Below are 22,429 nucleotides of genomic sequence, written 5' to 3'. Positions count from 1 at the left end.
AAAACATGTGACACACACACATATATGTATGTATGTATATACATACATACATACATACATACATATATATATATGTATGTATATATATATGTATGTATATATATATGTATATATATATACAAATACATATATGTATGTGTATATACACATACATATACAAACATATACATATATATATGTATGTATATATATATGTATATATATATACAAATACATATAGGTATGTGTATATACACATACATATACATACATATACATATATATATATATATATTACATATATATATATATAACATATATATATATATATATATATATGTATATATGTATATATGTATGTATATATATATATATATATATATATATATATATATATATATATATATACAGTGATCCCTCGATTAGCACGGTCTCGATTAGTGCGAAACGCTACAACACGGTTTTTCAAAAAATATTAATTAAAAAATACTCCACGGTTTTTTTGCTATACCATGGTTTTTCCCACCCGATGATGTCATACGTCATCACCAAGAGTCACTTCTCTGTCTCTTTCTCTTTCTTTCCTGTCATTCTCTGCTTCAATCATTTTCTTATTTCTCTTTTTTTCTCCACTTTTTTCTATCATTTTTCTCTCTCTTTCTCTCCCTGTTGCCGGCGTGGTATATGAGAGAGAAAGAGAGAGGCAGAGGTCAGGCGCATTACCAGGAGGTGGAGGTGGCGTGGGGACGCTGGGTGCCGGGGACACCGAGGAGGGGGTGGACGTGGCCTCTCAGCTGCAGAGCCGAACAAGGGCGGAGGCAACGGTGGAGTCCGGCGCTGGGGCCATGCGGGGCCGCTCATCCAGGGGGGCGTGGACTGGCAAGTCGCCCTCCTTTCTCTCTCTTTCTCTCTCTTATACCACACCGGTAACAGGGAGAGAAAGAGAGAGAGCGGAGGGCACCTTGCCGGTCCACGCCCCCCTAGATGAGCGGCTCCGCATGGCCCCAGCACCGCCCAGGCAAAGGGGAAACCCCAAGATCGCTTGCCGCTTGCTGCTTGCCGTATTGCAGCGAAGGAGGCGAAGCAAGGCTCCAAGCTGCAATACGGCAAGCGGCAAGCGGCAAGCGATCTTGGGGTTTCCCCTTTGCCTGGGCGGCGGGAAGACCAAGGGAAGGTTCCTTCAGCCGCCCAACACCTGATCCGCTCCGCAGCGCGGCAGCAGCGAGGAGCCGAAGATGGGGTTTCCCCTTTGCCTGGGCAACGGGGGAACCCCATCTTCGGCTCCTCGCTGCTTCCACGCTGCGGAGCAGATCAGCTGTTGGGCGGCCGAAGGAATCTTCCCTTGGTCTTCCCCGCCGCCCACACGCAAACTCCACCATCTGCGCATGTGCGGCCATGAAAAAAATGGTGCGCATGCGCAGATGGTGTTTTTTACTTCCGCACCACTATAACGCGGAAATCGATTAGCGCGGGAGGTCTTGGAACGTAACCCCCGCGCTAATCGAGGGATCACTGTATATATATATATATATATATATATATATATATATATATATATATATATATATATATATATATATATATATATGTGTTAAATGTTTATAGCTGGAATTTAAAATTAAGGGAGACCAGGATAGATCTATTTCGGCCTTATTAGGCCTCATCAGCTGGCCACACCCATTCTTTTACTGGGATTCGATCTGGGAAGCTTCTGCATTGTAAAGCAGATCGAATCCCAGTAAAAGAATGGGTGTGGCCAGCTGATGAGGCCTAATAAGGCCGAAATAGATCTATCCTGGTCTCCCTTAATTTTAAATTCCAGCTATAAACATTTAACACATACAAAATATAGTTTGTCGGCTATAGATATATTACTGCCTTGCAGTGGCCCTGGGCTGGGCCTATAGGCAAAAAAAAGAGGAGCTGTGACGTTCCTTGGAAATATACCAGGGTCATCCGACATAAGAAAAAACATATATATATATATATATATATATATATATATATATATATATATGTAGATTGTTCTGAGTTCGGGTTTTGCCCTGTGTAATATTTTGCATGTCTATGCGACGTTTCGGTGAAATCACATTCACCATCATCAGGCTGAAGTTTTAAGCTTCGTGTTGCTGTAAATATGGAATGTTTGTAACTGCCATTATATATATATATATAATTGTAATATATTTATTTATTTATTTATTCAATTTTTATGCTGCCCTTCTCCTTAGACTCAGGGCGGCTTACAATATGTTAGCAATAGCACTTTTTTAACAGAGCTAGGCTATTGCCCCCACAATCCGGGTCCTCATTTTACCCACCTCGGAAGGATGGAAGGCTGAGTCAACCTTGAGCCAGTGATGAGATTTGAACTGCTGACCTCCAGATCTAAAGGCAGCTTCAGTGGCCTGCAGTACAGCACTCTACCTGCTGCGCCACCCCGGCTCTTTATGTATGTATATGTATGTATATGTATATGTATGCATATATAATTGATCACTTCAATAATATATATTACTCTGGATATATACTGTATATATCCACTAACAGATAAACTAATGCAAAATGCACATGCCTCAGCAGCATGTTATTTCAAGACACAGACCATTCTATATCTGGTGTTTTGCAGTACAAACTAGACTGGGTAGCAAGTCTTGTCAACAGACACTGGAGAAGGTGGAGAGACCATATGTGCCCCTCGAGTTTTGGTATGGTTTCCAGCCTCCTCCTCCTCCTCCTGCTCAACATTTACTAATTATAAATTTAAAATAAATATAATAGCTTTAAGATGTATGGCACAATATGATAAACTTAGAAAATCTTGGGAGAAGACATAGCAAAGAGAGATTTTAAAATAGACAAATTTGCTCTGGTATTTTCCAGGTATAAACAGTGATGTTTTGGAATCTTATCTCAGAGTAAAATCTTGCCAGGATATTTAGCAATATTATGCTGTTGTAAGAAGAGTACAACATGTTCTATGGCAGCATAACAGAGAACATATAAATTATAGCATGTGTTTTAACAGACAAAGATTCCACTATAATCTTTGATGGAGATTTTAACATAGAAATAAGGAGTCTCTAGTAAATTTTCTAGAATTTGAAATGTTTAGATATCCTTTACTATTTTCATGATGACAAAATCTGAAGGTCAATAAGCCTACTAGCTGTTATCATTTATTTTTACTTTCAGATTTATCTATTGCTTTCTTCAGTTACAACCAAGCTTTCCTGTCTGCAAACAATCACAAAACAAGTAGTCCTTGACTTACAACAGTTCATTTAGGGACCATTCAAAGTTAAAATTGTGTTTTAAATTATTTATTTATTTATTAGATTTGTATGCTGCCCCTCTCCGTAGACTCGGGGCAGCTTACAGCGTTAATTTAAAAAATGTATAACAAATCTAAAATTTAAAATATCTAAAAAACCCTTATTTAAAAAGCAAAACATACACACAAACATACCATGCATAAACTATATAGGTCTGGGGGAGATGTCTCAATTCCCCCATGCCTGACGGCACAGTTGGGTTTTTGAAGAGTTTATGAAAGGCAAGGAGGGTGAGGGCAATCCTAATCTCCGGGGGGAGTTGGATCCAGAGGGTCGGGGCCGCTACAGAGAAGGCTCTTCCCCTGGGTCCCGCCAGATGACATTGTTTAGTCGACGGGACCCAGAGAAGGCCAATTCTGTGGGACCTAACTGGTCACTGGGATTCGTGCAGCAGAAGGCAGTCCCGGAGGTATTCTGGTCTGATGCCATGAAGGGCTTTATTAGCTTTTTAAATGTTTTAATATTAGATTTGTACTTATATTGTATTGATGTTATGTTGTGAGCCGCCCCAAGTCTTCGGAGAGGGGCGGCATACAAATCTAATAAATTATTATTATTATTATTATTATTATTATTATTATTGTTGTTGTTGTTGTTGTTGTTATGATGATGATGATGATGATGATGCCACTGAAAAAAGTGACTTATGAGTGCTTTTCACATTTACAACCATTGTAGCATATCCACACTCATGTGATGCCTATTTATGACAGTTGCAGTATCCAGGGTCATGTGGTCAACATTTTGTAACATTCTGACAAACAAAATCAATGGGGGAGTCAGAACTGCATTACTCATTTAACAACTGCAGCGATTCACTTTCAATTGTAGCAAAAAAGGTTGTAAAATGAGTTAAAATTCACTGAAAACCTGTCTCACCTAGCAATAGAAATTTTAGGCTCAGTTGTGGTTGTAAATTGAGGATTACATACATGAGAAATGTATGACAAAAAGAAAGAAATCCCTTCCCTCAGTCGGAAGATCCAGTCTAAAATTCCCAAAAATGTTCTAACCATTTAAAGTCTATTAGATGCTATCCTCAGCATATAAAGAAAATTATTATAAGCTCCTATGCAGATGGTATTTACCAATCTTTAGCCAAGATTTACCCAGCATTACAAAACATATGCTGGAAATGCAAAAAAGAAAAGGGCACTTTTTTCCATATGTGGTGGTCCTGCTCTAAAATTCAAAAAATCTGGGAAACCATTCACAATTGGCTCAAGGAAATGACAAAGGAAGAAATAGAATATTCACCCGAGGGCATGCTTCTTGGAATTTGGAAAAGATCATACTCTAAGCAAACACTTTTCTTATTGACTCATATAAACACAGCTACTAGAATTGCGCAAACATGGAGAAACGAACAGACTCCTAATACAAACTTAATAATAGACAAGATATACTCATGTGCAGAAATGGACAAGATGACAAACTTACTTAAGGGAAATAGAATTAATGAATTTAAAAATATGTGCTGTAATTGGCACGAATGGATTCAGAAGAAATTTCTTGTATAATATGATACAAAATTGCAGTATAAATCGTAAACAACAAATACCTTTTGAATGCTTTTATTCTGTTCTTTATTGCATAGTATTAAGATAGAGTTACTTATAAGACCTAACATAATTAAGAACGATTGTAACAGGTAAAAAAGTTGGACAAGATCTGTAAACTGAACAAACAAAATGTGATATATATATATTTATGAAAAAAAATAAAGTCTATTAGATGCTACTTACCTTTCTTGCAAAATAAGTTTATTTTCTTTTTTCCAAAATTCTTTAAAATCAGAACTGAATTCATGCCATATGCTGAAGAAAGCATTCAAGGAGACCTCCTTTTCACCCATTTTTGGTTTCATATAGAAATATGCTGCAGTCTCCAAAAAGCTATCAAAGGAAACAAAGACAGAAAGTATTTATTTAATATTATTTCATCTGCTTCTCTCATACGAAGATGATACTTTTTACAACTTATTTTATATTTGCCTAGAATACATTCATCATTCCCTTCATCTTTATAATCAGTTTCAGCAAAGGTAAAGACTGACATTTAGTATCTGCAAGGGATTGTGAAAGCAAAATTGCATTGAAAAATTGCATGGGACCAGTTTTTAAAACCAAGAAAACCAAAAATTGCTATATCACTTTTTAATAGCATATCAATCCTTTTACAATGAATGTCATGCTTGCAGTTGTGATTTCATGGCTAATACAACAACATGTATGCTTTTAATCTGTCTGCCTGTAGCACATGATGTTTTTTTTTAACAAAATCAATTAAAACAATAAATAAAAATAAACTCACACTGGGTAGCAAAGCATCACTGACCAACAAGGTTAAAAATAATGAGGGGAAAAATGTTACATATGCATGGCTGGCTAAATTTTGTGCCTAACATGCAATATTTGTTCCGTGCATAGAACAGAATTCTTTATTGGCCAAGTGTGATTGGACACATAAGGATTTTTAATGGGTTTTTTTTTTCTTATATACTTGTATATTTGTTGCTTGTACAAACAGATATTATGCTTTTTTTCCTCTATGAAAATATTATTTTGTTAATATTGTGGATATAAGCATGAGAAAAGCTCAGATCCCACCATTACTTTCTACTTTTATTCTTGAGTAGCCTACTGTTTTTTGTTTTTGTAGTGTTACCCATTTGTTTTCTAGTCAATGAATTCTTTATCAGTTACAAAGCCACCATGGCAGCCACTTTTGACAATGAAATAGATCCCTTCTTTATGTCAGCTATTTTATGAATGAATGAATGCCCATGACATTCCAAATATGGCCACCAGCCTTAAAAATTGAGGATTGCTGAAGAGTTGTATCATTCTCACGCAATAAAATATATACCACAGTAATGAGAAAAGGTCCTCCAGTCAAATCAAACCATCCCCAAAACAATTATGAAATAGTTAGAACAATTATGAAAATAGTTTGAACAATTCATCAGTGGAATGGCTTGCCTCCAGAAGTTGTGAATTGTAGGTTTTTAAGAAGATGTTGGATAACCATTTGTCTGAAGTAGTGTAGGGTCTCCTGCCCAAGCAGGGGGTTGGACTAGAAGACTTCCAAGGTGCCTTCCAACTCTGTGCCTTGATTTATGACAGGTGAAAACAACCCTTCTCCCAAACTTAGTCAAACTCATGGAAATGAACAATATTCTAGGTCTTTTCAAAGACACTACAATCAATATGCGGTCCCAAAAGATGCTTTTTTTTAAAAGAGGCAACTGCACTTCCTTGTTTTTCTTTGAAGATGTTTCGGTTCTCATCCAAGAAACTTCTACAGCTGAGAGCTGAAGAATGAGAAATGAAACATCTTCAAAGAAAAACAAGGAAGCCCAGTTTCCTCTTGAAAAAACCACTTTTGGGACAACCATGACCTGGATGACTATGGACTCTCTCCCTAAACAATCAGTGTGCAGCTCATTCAGAAAGTGGAAGCATTAAATATCACCAAATTCTCCCACAAATATATTGTGTTTTTTCAGACTTCATATGTTTCCTATACAACACTGTATATGTATCAACTGGAACTACCTCGGAATGATATGCTAGGACCACAGACAAACACTACATTTACCCAAGAATATATAAGTTTAAAAGCATCACATTCAAACAAGCCCCTCCAGGCTTCACATTTAAATATAAGATAACAATAAACCACAATTCTCCATCTCAAGCCTTTTCAATATTAAAAATATAGAGTAGATTGAAATTCTGACAAATAAATTCTTGATGAGTTTGATAAATAGCACCAACATTTACCGGAGACATGAAAGCTTTTGTTAAGAATACTATGTGATCAAAGAGGGTAAAGGCAGGCTTTTGCACAGATCACTGCTAATCTTGCTGGGAACGAAGAGAAAGCTGATTCAGACACACGGAGACATTTAACTGCCAACGGAATTCCTTTATCTAAACAGCTACAAAAAAATAATCAAGTCCTCAGCTGGGTCACTTCTGCAAAAAGTGAGCTTGTTTGTAAGATGCAAAACATCAGACACTGGAACGCTGTCAAAAATAATACACAAATATCATTTATATACAAATATGGAGACTAGGGATTGGAATACAAGGAGGCTTAGAAGCAGGGTTCCTGTGGAATTAAGTTGTTTATCAAGTGAGTGCAGGCAACTTGCATTTAAAGTAATCACCTCCATTTGTTCTGAGAAAGTTTCCCATATATGGTGATTAAACCAACTCCACAGCATTCATTTATTTAAAAAAAGAAAGAAAAAAAACCAGAGAAGTGAATGCAAGGTTTGGAACACTATCACCGCTGTCTTCTCAAAAACTAGTTCTGATACACAGAGAGTGCAAATATCTGAACTTGAAGGGAAATATATTTGTTTTTTTAATAAGCTGCTAATATTTTAAAATAAAGTTTTATAGCTAGAGAAGAATTTTGCACCTTTACAAACAACATTTGAATTCATAATCTATGCATTCTGAGAAGAACTTTGCTAAAGTGATTAACTTCAAGATATAGTTTCCTACCAGTTTACAAATGTGAGTTTGCGTGCCTCATCTGGGCATGCCCAAGGTCTTCTGCCCATGTGCAGGGCTCATGCATTACGTTTGGGTGAGGAGGGGTGGAGCCTCCCACAGTTGCCGCTCTCGATTCACACGATCCGGAGAGAACCGGCTAAAAACCATCCCTGATTTACATGTATAATGAAGGGGTCTCTTTTAGCAAACAATTCATGATTAGTTTTAGGCACAGCTGCAGATGAACTGTGATCAATTCCAAAGGCTGGTAACAAAACTTCAGAAAAACATATGTATATAATATGACCCTTTCTAAGTTTTGCTACAGTTATATCAAGGTATTTCTCCAGGTTTGGTGCAAACAATTGGCAGCTGTAAGATTTTTTTACTTTGACTTTTTGCTATGATCTAACTTGTTTTTTTCCCTTCTGCCTCTATCTCTGTCTGCATTAATCTTAGTTTTGGAAAATTGGGAAATTGTTTATTTTGCTTAATAGTTAATTTTACTGTTTTGTTATTTTGGAAGGCTTTTTTAAAGGTTAAAAAGCAGGGTAGAAATGTCTTTAACAAATATAGGATGCAGAGTAAGACACAACTTTTCAAGAGCTATTTTCAGATGGCTTCCAAGGCTATTTTATTATCGTCCTGTTTGTACATTGAAGTGTTTCTTTCTCACAGATCTATAAAACCCCAAATCTATTATAAAGGATCCTATCATTCCCAGGCATGTCTTCCTATGAATCTTGCAGTGAATAAAAAAAATCTCTCCTGTGAATTCCTGGATGTTATACTGCTGGCAGTTGGGCAAACTGGAAGCAACTGAAAGTTTAGAAACTCATTAAACTAGGAATGTATTGAGGAGCAATCGATCAAAGGAAATCCACTTAAACAAAGAGATTTCTGACAACAACACAAGCGTTAATGGGGAAAAAACTCTTAAAGTAAGGCAAACTAAAGAAAAAAGATGGCAATATTTTATTGCTATCACATTTCTTATAAACAACTAAGCTTGCGAAGGTTATAAGATAAAAATGGAAACAGAACATCTCCTATTTACTGTCTGCAGCGAATGCTCAATAAATAAATCCTTAAAAGGCAAAGATGAGGACAAAACCAGGGTCAATGATTTCCCAAGTACAAGGGCTTGACATAGAAAACTGCTGAAGTGCTAGGAGGGTGTAGAAGTGTTGTAATTAGAGGAAAAAACTTCCAGCCAAAACTCCACAGTTCTCGTCATGGGTTTGCTAATTACTTGTCCCTTTGGTGAGGACACTTCCTAATGAAGAGCAGCCTTTGAAAAGCTAGTGCAGGAGGTTGAAAGCTCTTGGCTTAGATGCTTATCTTGAGGGTTAGAACGCCGTACCTATGTTTCCACCACTAACACAGAAGGTGGGGGAGGTCGCTGTTAGGGATTAATAGAAGCAGCAAAGGTCAGCAGCTTTGCTTCAGCTAGCATGACTTTTCAATCCTGCTTAGAAAAAAAAAACCCGAGCCTTTGGTTGTTCACCCTGCTATTTTGTTTATGGAGGGCAGAGGCTAAATATCTCCTGCAAGGATTTCCAAGCAGCTCAGATCCCCCATATTCAAGACTGAGATATTCCTAAATAAAGATAGTGCCTTGATATTTGCTTTTTATGGCTTCAATTCCAGAACAAGTAGTGGAACGAAAATCCAGCAGAATCAAATGGGATGATTCCTACCTACCCCACCACCAACCTCCAGGAAAACAAGGGTGGAAGAGATTCTACTAACAACACTTCGGGTACATGGCTGCAAGGGAATTATTTTGTGCCAAAATAGAACAAAAGTCAACAACACTAAGGGAATATCTTGGCTTGGACTCTTTTTTAAAAAAAGATTCTAAAAATTCCTAAATGCAATTTGGTGGCAATTTCTTACTGAAATGTTTTAAATGCCACTTAAGAATGCTGTACTCATAGAGAAATATCTGAACTTCATTTTAAGGTATATGGGATATATGGGTACTCTATTGAGCCCTGATTTATATGAAATGAATTTCATTACTTGGTTACCATCACAGGAAGACCCTACATTGATCAGACTAAACCAAGGCCTAAAAGTATATATTTTAAATGCAAATGATTCGAGTTAAGCAGAGAGTTCAGATGTGAACATTTTATCACTATAGAGAGCATGGCAACATCCCTCGTAAATATTATTTCTTTTCCTCATAGGAGAGCCTTTAAAAAAGAAAATATTTATTTTGTCAAGCATATATAGTCAATGATAGACAGCCTACGATTAAAGTTTTGGGGATTTGGGGAAGAAACCACAGTCAGGTAGTGCATCCCAGACATTGACCACTCTGTTGCTGAAGTCATATTTTCTGCAATTGGAGTGGTTTATGTTAAGTTTGTATCTATTGTGTGCTTATGTATTGTTGCGGTTGAAGCTGAATTAGTCACTGACAGGTAGGGCATTGTAGCAGATAATTTTACATACTACACTTAGGTCAGACCGAAGGCGATGTAGTTCTAAATTGTCTAAGCCCAAAATTTCAAGTCTGGTTGTATAAGGTATTCTGTTGCATTCACAGTGGCAAGACCTGATACCCTACTTCTTGAAAAGTTATGAATAATGACATCCCTTACAGGAATGCTTATCAGTGTGCTTGGAAGTAGTGCAAGTTCTATTGAGTTGCCCTTTATACCTTACCTTGCAAGCAGAGCTAATTTCTCCCCTTATTAGCAGATGCTTGGGCTGGCCGCAATCAGAGATTGTAAGTATTTTATTAAGAGATCAGTCTAGTGAAATCTCCAGGAAAGTTGCAAAATTCTGCACCACCGCAATTGCTATTGGAAGGCGTTGGGTCTGATCTATGCATAGACAAGAATAGATTTTGATAAACATACTAGATTATGAAGCTTTTAAAAATTATTTTTGCTTGCTTTGTAAAGTTGCTTTCAGGTAACTTTTTTTTCCAATCTGATGTCAATCTTTGATCTATATGGTATGTGTATGCAACTGCATACCTAATATCTATATATCTCTTTATCTACTTATAAAGTACAGTGGTACCTCTATTTACAAACGCCTCTATTTACGAACTTTTCTAGAGAAGAATGGATGTTCAAGATTTTTTGCCTCTTCTCAAGAACCATTTTCCACTTACAAACCTGAGCCTCCAAAACTGTAACCAGAAAAGGCAGGGAGAAGCCTCCGTGGGGCCTCTCTAAGAATCTCCTGGGAGGAAACATGGCCAGAAAAGGTGGGGGAAAGCCTCCGTGGAGCCTCTCCTAGGAATCTTCTGGGAGGAAACAGGACCTCCACCCTCCCTGTGGTTTCCCCAATCACATCCATTATTTGCTTTTACATTGATTCTTATGGGAAAAATTGCTTCTTCTTACAAACTTTTCTACTTAAGAACCTGGTCACGGAACTAATTAAGTTCATAAGTAGAGGTACCACTGTACTGGAAATTTCTGACCATGGCAACAAATGCTGATGTATAAATCAGAAGTACACAGTGCAGGTTAGACTGCATCTTTGTGACCAGGAGGAGGAGTGTATTCTACAAGAGAGCAATGGTATTGAGAACAGCCTTTCTTAGATTACTATATGGTAGATTCAAGGTAGCACCCTGAAGAGATATTTCCTGCTAAATCTTAGTTGATGGGCTACATAAAGAAAAGGGCATACTAGCATTTCTTCAGTTTCTCAGCAGTTTGAGGCTTTGTATTTCATTAACTCTCCCGTGGGCTTAGATAACTGGCAGCCGGTACAACATTTTCAGAATAGTTTAGTAACTATTCTAACTATTTAATAACCTAGCCATAGCATTCCACACTAGTTGGAGTCTCTGGGCCAACTACATGACTAACCCCACCTGCAGTACATTTTACTAATCTAAGACTGATATCATTTTCTAGTTAATATGACGCTTGTACAGAAATAATCCTGAGTAAATGTAAATATTAAAAGCAGAAAGTTCTCAGTATATTAAAATTTTCCCCCTAATGCTCTAAAATGACAGGAGAAAAATATGTGTTTTCAGCCATCTTTTAAAGTTATCTGACTTCCTTGGATGACAGCGGTGGCAGGGACTGATGAGGGCAAGGGATAGCATTTATAGCATTTAGACTTATATATTGTTTCATGTTGCTTTACAGCCCTCTCTAAGTGGTTTACAGAGGGTAAGCATGTTTCCCCCAACAATCTGGGTGAATTTACCGACCTTGCAAGGATGGAAGTTTGAGTCAACCTTGAGCCTATTGAGATTCGATCTGCCAAACTGCTGGCAGCCAGTGATCAGCAGAAGTATTTATTTATTTTTTTATTATTTATTTATTTATTAGATTTGTATGCTGCCCCTCTCCGCAGACTCGGGGCGGCTCACAACAGTAATATGAATAATGTATCACAAAGCTAATTTTAAAAAGTCTCTAAAAGCCCCTTATTTAAAAAGCAGACATACACACAAACATACCATGCATAAATTATATAGGCCAGGGGGAGAGGTCTCAATTCCCCCATGCCTGATGGCAGAGGTGGGTTTTAAGAAGTTTACGAAAGGCAAGGAGGGTGGGGGCAATCCTAATCTCTGGGGGGAGCTGGTTCCAGAGGGTCATGGCCACCACAGAGAAGGCTCTTCCCATGGGTCCCGCCAGACAACATTGTTTAGTCAACGGGACCTGGAGAACTGGAGAAGGCCAACTCTGTGGGACCTAACTGGTTGCTGGGATTCGTGTGGCAGAAGGCAGTCCCGGAGATATTCTGGTCCAATACTATGAAGGGCTTTATAGGTCATAACCGAACACTTTAAATTGTGACCGGAAACTGATCGACAACCAATGCAGACTGCAGAGTGTTGGTGTGACATGGGCATACCTAGGGAAGCCCATGATTGCTCTCGCAGCTGCATTCTGCACAATCTGAAGTTTCCGAACACTTTTCAAAGGTAGCCCCATGTAGAGAGCGTTACAGTAGTCGAACCTCGAGGTGATGAGGGCATGAGTGACTGTGAGCAGTGACTCCCGGTCCAGATAGGGCCGCAATTGGTGCACCAGGCAAACCTGGGCAAACACTCCCCTCTCTACAGCTGAAAGATGTTTCTGTAATGTAAGCTGTGAATCGAGGAGGATGCCCAAGTAGCTTATACTCTAACCACTGTACCACCGAGGCAGTGGTTTGCACAAACAACCTAGCTTCTGCACAGGTGCAAATGAAGCTTTGTGTGCTCATCCACTGCTTGCATGGCCTGATTCTCAATAGCCCACAGATTAGTACTGTCCCACAGCCTGGATGTTGGAGACCCCTGTTCTAAATGGCAACAAGAAAGAGACAGGCTTCAATTTTGTGGAACTATGACATCCAGCAGGTAACCTGGACTGAAGCATCCCAAAGGTGCTTTTTCAAGAAGCAACTGGAAAGAAGCTGAAGAAGCTTCTTGGATGAGAAGTGAAATGTCTTCAAGGAAAAGCCAGAAAGTCCAGTTGCCTCTTGAAAAAAGCGCCTTTGGGACAACCATGACTTGAATGACTGAAAATCTCCATAGACATTTAGCTATGTACTTTGGCTGGACTGAAGCGATGTATACTAGACCTACATTTGCATCATGCTGAAGAAGTCATATAACATTTCCAATTCCTGAAAACTACATGTTCAAAATGCCTTCATCTTCTTGAACTCACTAGTCTCCAACAGTGAATACCACTTCCAGATTCCGGTCTTGCACAGACTCTCTTGATACAGATAAAACAGAAAGACATGCCTGGGATAAAAACATCCATCCTAAGATAAAATACAGGAAATAGTATACGGGCAAACTAGACGGACCATGAGGTCTTTTTCTGCCGTCAATCTTCTATGTTTCTATGAAAGCTCAGAGAAATAAAGTTGAATGGCATTGGCTCAAATCCATATTTCCCAATGTTCTTGAGCTATTATAGCTTAACTGCCATGAGAAAGAAGTATGATTATCCCATGCTATACTCAGAGTGAATCACAGAAGAACAACATGGTGCCTAGATGTCTAAGAGAATAACTAAAGTTGTGCTCTAATGGAATATCTGGTTAAGGTTTCAAGGCAAGAAAGAGAAAGGTACTTCAACAAGGCATTCAATGTTATTTCCACAGTTCACTGAGATAAGTTATTATCATTTTTCAGATGTCTAGAAACTGTTAACAATCAAAGGATCAGAGCACATTTTCTGACGAATACATACCTCCTTCAAGCTATCTAGCATTATAGGCCAAATCCATCCTGTTAAGACTCCTATAGTTAGATCAAATTGGCCATAATAGGTAGAAATAGAAGCTGGGAAGACATGGAGCTGAATGCAAGGTTGCTCACACGTTTGGGTTTCTAGAGCTGAAATTACTCCTACAAAACAGAAGGGGATGGGACCTTGAATGCCCCTTTGCACTTGCATCAACGGAAGCAAACCACATCAGCACAAAACTGAGTGATTTTATTCCAGTAGTGCCTTGCAAATGAGACAGAGCAGATGTCTGTGGGTTCCACAAAGTTCACTGGGGAGCAGCAGATGTTAAAAGCCCCCAAACCAACTGCATGAAGCAACTTTCCTGGATGGTGCAATGTTAAAAAAAAAAAGGGGGGGGGAGGAACAAAAAAGAGGACATTTTTTCCTTCAATAAACCTCCTAGCTTCTTGATCTACTTAATGAGAATGACAAGGAAGTTTCAAAGGCCAGCTCTTTATCCAACCTGTGTATTTGAACTCTAGCCCAAAAATAAGTTTACAGTAGTCCCTCACCTATCGCTGGTGTTACGTTCCAGACCTGGCCGCGATAGGTGAAATCCGCGATGGGGAATTTATCGACTGATAGTACTTATTTAAGTATTTATATTGTAATTGTTTGGTAAGTTTTCATTGTTTTAAGTGTTTATAAACCCTTCTCACACAGTATTTATTTTAGATACAGTATTTAAATACAGTATTTACAATTTTAGATTTTTATTTTTTTTAAAAAACCCTGCCGATCGAGTTCGGCGGGCTGTTTAAATCTGCCAATCGACTTCCTCAGAAACCTGCGATGAAATGAAGCCACAGTAGGTGAAGCGCGGTATAGCGAGGGACTACTGTAATTGTGTTCAGACACTATATTAAGATTTCTTTCTTATATGGATAAGAATATTACAAAAACAACATGTGCTGAAATAAGCATGAACATAGTTTATAAAGGCTATTTTAAATAAAACAATTATTTCTATTTTTAGTTTTTTTGTACGTCTGTTATGAATCCTGTTAGGAGTTACTGGAGTAGAAATTTAAAGCATTGCTGCTGATACAGCCAACCACCTCCACTCTTCTTTCCAGAAGTTCACAGTTGCTACTATGATACTCCAGCAGAGCGATGCACATTTACATCACAGAGCAGAGGATTACTGCAACACCACCAGTAAAGATACTTTGCCATGAAGTTAGCAGCACCTCTTACGAAATATTAGTATTATATGTTTTATATATCAGCCAGATACCAAGGAAAGAGCATCCTGTATGTGCGTAGCAATAAATAACAGCTATTTTTTAGAAATGCACAAAACAGTGCAGCACATAACATCAAAAGCATACACAGAAACAATCCATACAAACGCAAGTTCAGGACAGTAAAAATTATTCATCATGATTACTGGAAAAAAGTACAATGAAATACACACTTCCAAGAGTTGACACACAAAGATGCAACACAGAATCTCATGTTTCACCTTAAAACATATACTTGAACTTCTGTTTTAGCTTTGCAGTATATCCACATATATATGGGTGCCTGTGTTCATTTTCCTGCTTTCCCAGCTACCTCTTTCTCTCCATCAGATGTAGACTCTTCAATTTTTTTCAGACATAATCCAAGACAGATAAAGATTTGCTTTCAAATTTCTTTTTTAAAAATGGAAGCTTAAATAATAATTGACATCACAAACAATGTAAGTAATTGTTTTTGACTTAGGACCGTTTGTTCAATGACTATGTGAAATTAAGAAATTGGGATGAATAAAGTGACTTATGATCAGTCTTCACACTTACGACTGTTGCAAAAGTTCCCTCTTAACCTGATCAAAATTTGGATGCTTGGCAACTGGCATATTTACAACAGTTGTAATAACTGGGGGTCACATTGTCACCATTTGCAGTTTTGCCAGGGGGCCTTCCAATGAACAAAGTCAATTGGGAAACCTGGATTGGCTTAACAGTTGCATGATTTGGTTAACCATTTGTTGTGGTTAGCTCTGGCCCAGTTCCTGCCCCAAGGACTGTGGATGTGGGGGAGACATCCACATGCTGCAGGCCTGTTTTGCCCCCGGTGGAATCTGATGATGAAGGCTCCTCTGACCAAGAAGACATGAGTGACAGGGAGGAGGAGAGTGGGGCAGACAGCTCAGAAGGAGATCAATTATCTAGCTCCTCCTTGGATTCAGAACAAGAGTTAATGATACAGCCACGCATGCAGAGAGCGATGCACAGGCAGCAACAACTGAGAGATTATTATCAAAGAAAATGAGGCCACCTGTGATTGGGTGGGGCTGTGGTAATTAGTGAGCCTGTGGGTTTGGCCATTGTGGAGGATTATCTGATTGTTGTGTTTCGTGACTGCTTTACTGACTTTGACCTTTTGTGTGCTGATTTTTCCCCGCTTTGAAACTAAACCAGTATCTAAGTATCTAAGTATCACAGAACTGATAAGGGACTTGTACAAATTACCAGTTTGTTTGGAGATCAGTGCTATTTGCTATACCAAAAGAGGGCTTGGTTTAAGTGAAGTTTCATTATAAAGAACATTGTTTTGAATTTTCAAACATGTGTGTGTCTGAACTTTGTACCTGTGAATTTTTGGGAGGATTCTACCAGAGAGCCCGACAGAATGCCATTATGGCAAAAAAGATAGCAAAATCTGCTGTGATTCATTTAATAACCACATGGCTTAATAATAAAGTTTCAGTCCCAATTGTGATTATAAGTTGAGAACTAGCTACATGTAGAATTTAAGGTCAGAAAGTGAGATAGACAAATAAAACCCGAGTCTTCGGAGAGGGGCGGCATACAAATCTAAGTAATAAATAAATAAATAAATAAATAAATAAAAACGATTTTTTAAAAAACGTTTCAGGCCACATACTTCCTTAATTTGAGATTCCAACTGTTTCAATCAAAACTTACATCGCTTTTGCACAGAATGCTGAAGATCTCAACTCTCCTGAAGAAAAGTAGAGACCTTTTAATTTTTTTCCCCGATTTCCAAAAAATGGGATCTGTCTTTCCACCCCTCCACTTCCAGATTAAAGAAATTAAAGAAATTGCACTGATCATGTACACACCAAATTTCACACAATTGGATTGTCGCTGAGCAGAAGGACCCCTTGTTTCATTTTTACAAAAGATAGCGGATTCCTCCCTTGTGAGTCCTCTTTTTGTTTAAAAAAAAAAAGGATTTCACATAGAATGACTGAGAAACAGACTTAGGGCTGAGATCTTGAAAAATAGTGTCTGTCTTCGCTGAAAATTGCGAATGTTTATGCCTGATACACTGTCACGTCTTCTTTTGAAGCAAGCTGTATTTTTCACTTGAGTCTGTGAAATATTTTATGGGTTCTTGAGAACTGCCCAAGAAAGCTGCAATTGGGAAATGTCATATCTTTTGCTCTTGCACTTTATCAATATTATTCAGGGACTGACGTCATTGTTTGGGACTGTATCACTTCAACTTTAATAACAGGCTGGAGCCTTCCTTGTCTGCCTGTGTAAGCTGGATAAACACAGAATGGTGTGAGGGTTTTTTCACCCCCCTTGTCTCAGGATCCTCACCCAGAGATCACACAATGTGGTGTTATTGGGAAGTAAACATTTCACTTTTCTTTTTGCTTGTGTGCCAGAAACCCATTTCTTGAATAAACACTTCACACACTGTCGGTCTTAAAGTCACTAAATATGATAAATAAATAAAAATGTATACAGCCTTTCAGAAACGATTAAACACCTCACTTCTGACAAATGAACAGCCGGCGACTTTATAGAATCCACAGGTCAAACATACCATTTCATTATGTGTGAAAGATTAATTTTCCATTTCAGCTCAACTGATAAACAATTAAATTTTTTCCTCCTAGAACGTTGTGCTTAAAACAGGATCCACTTGAAGAACTTTTTAGCTATTTCACTTTCTTTCATGGCTGCTTGGCTTTACAATGCCATGGAGAGGCAGCGTTGTAAAACCATTTTTCCATTTCAAACAATGAATCAATGTTTCCTTGTCATTCTAAGACATGTAATCATGACAGAGACACTCTGTGGCATATAGTCACTTCAAAAAGAAAAATCCAACCACATTAAATCACATTAATTGTGCTTCAGCTAATCCATCACTGCAGCTAGCAGTAACTCGTCTATTCACCCAGTGCCTAGCTATTTTACCCATGATTACCAGAATGCAACTAATCTCTTATTTATTTAATTTTCTTGAGCTCTCCTCTCACTCTCTGCCCCAAAAATGTCTTTGACATTGACATAGTTTGAATGGTAAATAAAATTTGGACAGCACGTATACCTAGAGGAAGAAAAAAGCAACCCAGTTTACTGTGGCAATATAAAGGAGTATTTTTCCACATCATATAAATGCTAAAATATTTCCAAAAGCTCATACATACAAAGCAAGCTAAAGACTTAGATAATTGTATTTTAAAAAATAAAAACAAAATCATGATGACATGCATTTTGCTTTACGATCCCTGGAAGATTTTTTTTTGTCTCTAAATGTTTCATTGTGTATTATAGGATGGAATCCAAAAGTATATTTCTTTGAATTAATTTCCACAGAGAAATTCCTTTATATCTTTAAAATCTGCTCTAGAAATAGACTGAATGACTATCTGAAATATATGGGAATATATGAGAATGAGTTGGAAAGAAGGGAGCTGGCATAATCCTGTTATGTATTTAGATACTGATCACGTAACAATGGATTTATCACAGAGTTCAGTAAGATAATATTCTAAAGTATTTAGAAAATTACAGTGTGTTGTGCTGTTCTTGTCAATAGTTTTTAAAAAGTTTTAAAAGTTATAGATTTCCGGGGGGGGGGGGACAAAATAGATGGTTAGATAGAAAACCACAGTCAACCTCCTGCTACCACCAAACAACAGTGAAAATTGGAGAATTTCCAATTGTTCATCTACAGATGCTTTAACCAATTCTTAAGCACTACTGCAAGAATTTTATAAATGTAATAATTGAAATAGCCTCATATACAAAAGGTGAAATCAATATCTCCCTGCTCCTTCCTTTAGTGTAGCCAGTTCTCATTAAGCATGAGAGGTATATCTTTCAAAGTGCAAGTATAAATCTTCAAAAAATGTGACTATAATCAAGGATATAAGAACTCAAAGCCTTTATGTGGCCCATGTCTTCAAGACTGCACAGTTCCTTCCTTGTATCTACTCATAGAATTCTTCTAAGTAAAGTTTTTAAAGTAATTTGCAGAGTTTAACAATTATTTAAGTTTTTCTGCCCAATACATGAAGACTTAAATTAAAAAGAATATTGAGATTCATCCTTCTCCAAACTTTCATAGAGTGAGAAGTAGACTGAGGCAAGCACCCAGGTATTTAAACTACTAAAGATTATGAAGCAAATAATGGAAAAAATACAGCTACAACCAGAGTAAATTCAAAGCCATTTAACCTAAGGAAACATTTCTAACCTAATTAGGGTAATAGGAATACATTTTCCTCCTAAGGATGTTCTCTAGCGTTCCTAATGTTTCTAGAATCTGTTTGGATTATTACATATATAAATACTTAATTTTGTAAAGCCACGATTCAAAATTTGGCAGCTCTGTCATTTCCAGTGGATTTGGAAAACATGAATTTTAAGAATTGGCTTTAATAGCAATGGAAATTTCTAAAAAATTTCCATTTGCTACAAAAACCAGTTCTTAAAGTAAGCCGTATGAGCAAGGAAATTGCAAAAAGGCAGAGAAAAGAAATTGTGCAATAACAACTAAAAAATCTTCAAAGCCTCAGTTCTTGCTAATGCTTACATCATTACTGAATTAGACCGACAGCAGTGGCTTTTTTACAAACTTAATTTGACACATAAAAGCAATGTTGAATTTTCAGTATGATTAATAATTTAATACCATCTTTTTTTCTCTTTCCTTTGTATGTAGTGGGGAGCCTTAAATATAGCATAAGAGTAATGCATCTGTTTTTAGTCTGAAGAAAATTCCCACAATTTCAAGCAAACAACCACTGTATTTGAATTCTTTCTGTAGTGCTGTAGTAATTTCAGCAAAAGCCTAAACCTTCCAGCTTTAATAATGTATGAGAAAATGGGCTACCCAAAGATCTGAAATAAACTATGTTTGCATGATTGTCCTTTAAGATTTCTTTCATAATCTAGAATCAATGAGTACCAAAGGAGATCTTTTTTCAAATTAAACTTGTTCATCTCACCTTTTGTGGGTCTCTGCCAGAGATTTTTCTTCCATCTCATGGTCAGTTTTGGCTAGATGACAAACAGAAAATAAAGTTAAAGATAAAATAAAGGTTGTTGTGGTGAATGTTATTAAATAAGCTCTCATTGCACATACTTTGGGGGAGAAAACTACCATCTCAGGATTTTTTACAAGATTCTTGAAGCAATGAACGTGGCCTTGACTTTAAAATAACAAAATGTAGAGTTAATATGTCCAGAAACAGTTCAAAGTTGCTTGAACTCATAGTAGAAATGAGCATATCTGAAGACATTTCCATATAAGGGTTTTCCTTAATTGCCCCAATTCTTTATAAACAATTTTCAACTTTATAAAGTTGTTTTTATAAAGACTGTTTTTCACAGTCTTCAATTCTGCCAATTTTACCATAAACAGACAGGATCACCATGAGCCCAGCAATTTTCTCCCAGATGCCATTACATAAGGTTTCCCCCCCTTTTTTCAAGCCTCAAACTGAATTTCTTTTTAATAATAAAACACAGTTCTGGGGGGGAAAATCACCGGCTTCTATTCAACATGAAACAAAAAGAAAGTGTCTAATGACTGCACATTCTACACCCCACCCCCTGTATCTTCAGTATATGTTGTGGGTATCTATGAGCGTATGATATGGGCAGCATAGGGAACTCTTGGAGTATCAGTAGAGAAGAGGGAAAGTGATAGTTCATTTGACCCCAGATTCTGGGGAAATGGTTGAAGAGTGCTGCTTATAAAACAGGGGGGAAATCAGTCTGTGTGGGTTTGTTTTTCCTTTTATTTAAGGATCATAAGAATGATTAGATATTGAAATCAAGTTTGCTGAACAATATTGCTTAAATAACCATCCAGTCTTTTTAACAGGGACTGTAAATTTGATTCAAAAGTGACTACAGGTAGTCTTTGACTTACAACCGTTTGTTTGGTGATTGTTCAAAGTTACAGCTGCACTGAAACAGGAACTTATCAACATTTTTCACAGATACCACCTTTGCAGAATCCCCATGATCATGTGATCAAAATCCAGATGCTCAGCATCTGGTTCATACTTATGACCGTTGTTATGTCCCAAAGTCATGTGATCCCCCTTTCGCAACGTTCTGATGAGCAAAGTAAATGGAAAGTCAAATTCAATTAGCAACCAGGTTACTTACTGATCAACTGTCACAATTCACTTAGCAAGTGAGGGTTGTAAAATGGAGTAAAATTCACTTATCAAATGTCTTGCTTAGCAGCAGAAATGTATGGCCTTAATTATGGTCGTAAGTCAAGGACTACCTGTACAAGCACAGAGTCAAGTAAGAACAAAGCCAATAGGAAATAAATTGCTCACTAGATCCTGTAGGCTTTTAAAAAGGGCACCCTTTCTCCCTTTTAAAACAAAATGGCTCAGAAATTTGGATAATCTTTTAAAGATTCATCAAATTTATTTTCATGCTCACCCATGAGGGTGGGGGTGGTAAACCACCATGACTCATGGTTTTGTTATATTTTGTTTGCATTAATGATCTTTCTATATGTTATGATAATCCTCCACTTAAAATTGAATATCTTTACATTAATACTCTATTAGATATATTTTGATGACGAGTTATGATACAATTCTCCCTTTTGGCAAATTATACTAATTAAGAGTAACTGTATTATTCATTATTCTTTAGAAGCACTACTAAGGGAGGAGATAGAGGAAAATAATATAATAATAATAATAATAATAATAATAATAATAATAATAATAATAATAATCCAAAGTGCAGACTCTGTAAAGAAACAGATGAAACAATCGATCACATACTCAGCTGCTGCAAAAAGATCGCACAGACTGACTACAAGCATAGACATGATGCTGTGGCACAGATGATCCACTGGAACTTGTGCCGGAACTACCATTTACCAGTGGCAAAGAACTGGTGGGATCATAAGCCCGAAAAAGTGGTCGAAAATGAGCAAGCAAAACTACTGTGGGACTTCTGACTTCAGACTGACCGAATTCTGAAGCATAACACACCAGACATTGTGATCGTGGAGAAAAAGAAAGTATGGATCATCGACATCGCAGTCCCAGGAGACAACAGAATTGAGAAGTAGCTAGAGAAATTAGTGAAATACGAAGATCTAAAAATCGAGCTGCAATGACTCTGGCATAACCCAGTGAAAGTGG

General features: G+C 37.4%; 1 protein-coding gene across 5 annotated transcripts in view; it reads right to left on the bottom strand.

Moving 5' to 3' along the window:
* The window catches only part of FMN2 (formin 2), a 624,734-nt gene that overhangs the window by 20,997 nt on the left and 581,308 nt on the right, over positions 1-22,429 (bottom strand). For 3 of the 5 annotated variants that reach the window (XM_070734020.1, XM_070734019.1, XM_070734018.1), the window contains 2 exons: positions 20,252-20,303; positions 5,060-5,209 (listed from right to left, as the gene is read on the bottom strand). In XM_070734020.1, coding sequence (XP_070590121.1) covers positions 5,060-5,209; positions 20,252-20,303 — 202 coding nt within the window. Of the gene's footprint in view, positions 1-5,059; positions 5,210-10,498; positions 10,660-17,677; positions 17,724-20,251; positions 20,304-22,429 lie in introns of those variants that run through there. The other 2 variants (XR_011557462.1, XM_070734022.1) reach the window with 2 other exon arrangements.

The sequence above is a fragment of the Erythrolamprus reginae genome, chromosome 1 (assembly GCF_031021105.1).
Source record: "Erythrolamprus reginae isolate rEryReg1 chromosome 1, rEryReg1.hap1, whole genome shotgun sequence".
Taxonomy (NCBI): Eukaryota; Metazoa; Chordata; class Lepidosauria; order Squamata; family Dipsadidae; genus Erythrolamprus; species Erythrolamprus reginae.
Note: the sequence above shows the minus strand (reverse complement) of the source record. Positions and strands in the feature narration are given on the sequence as shown.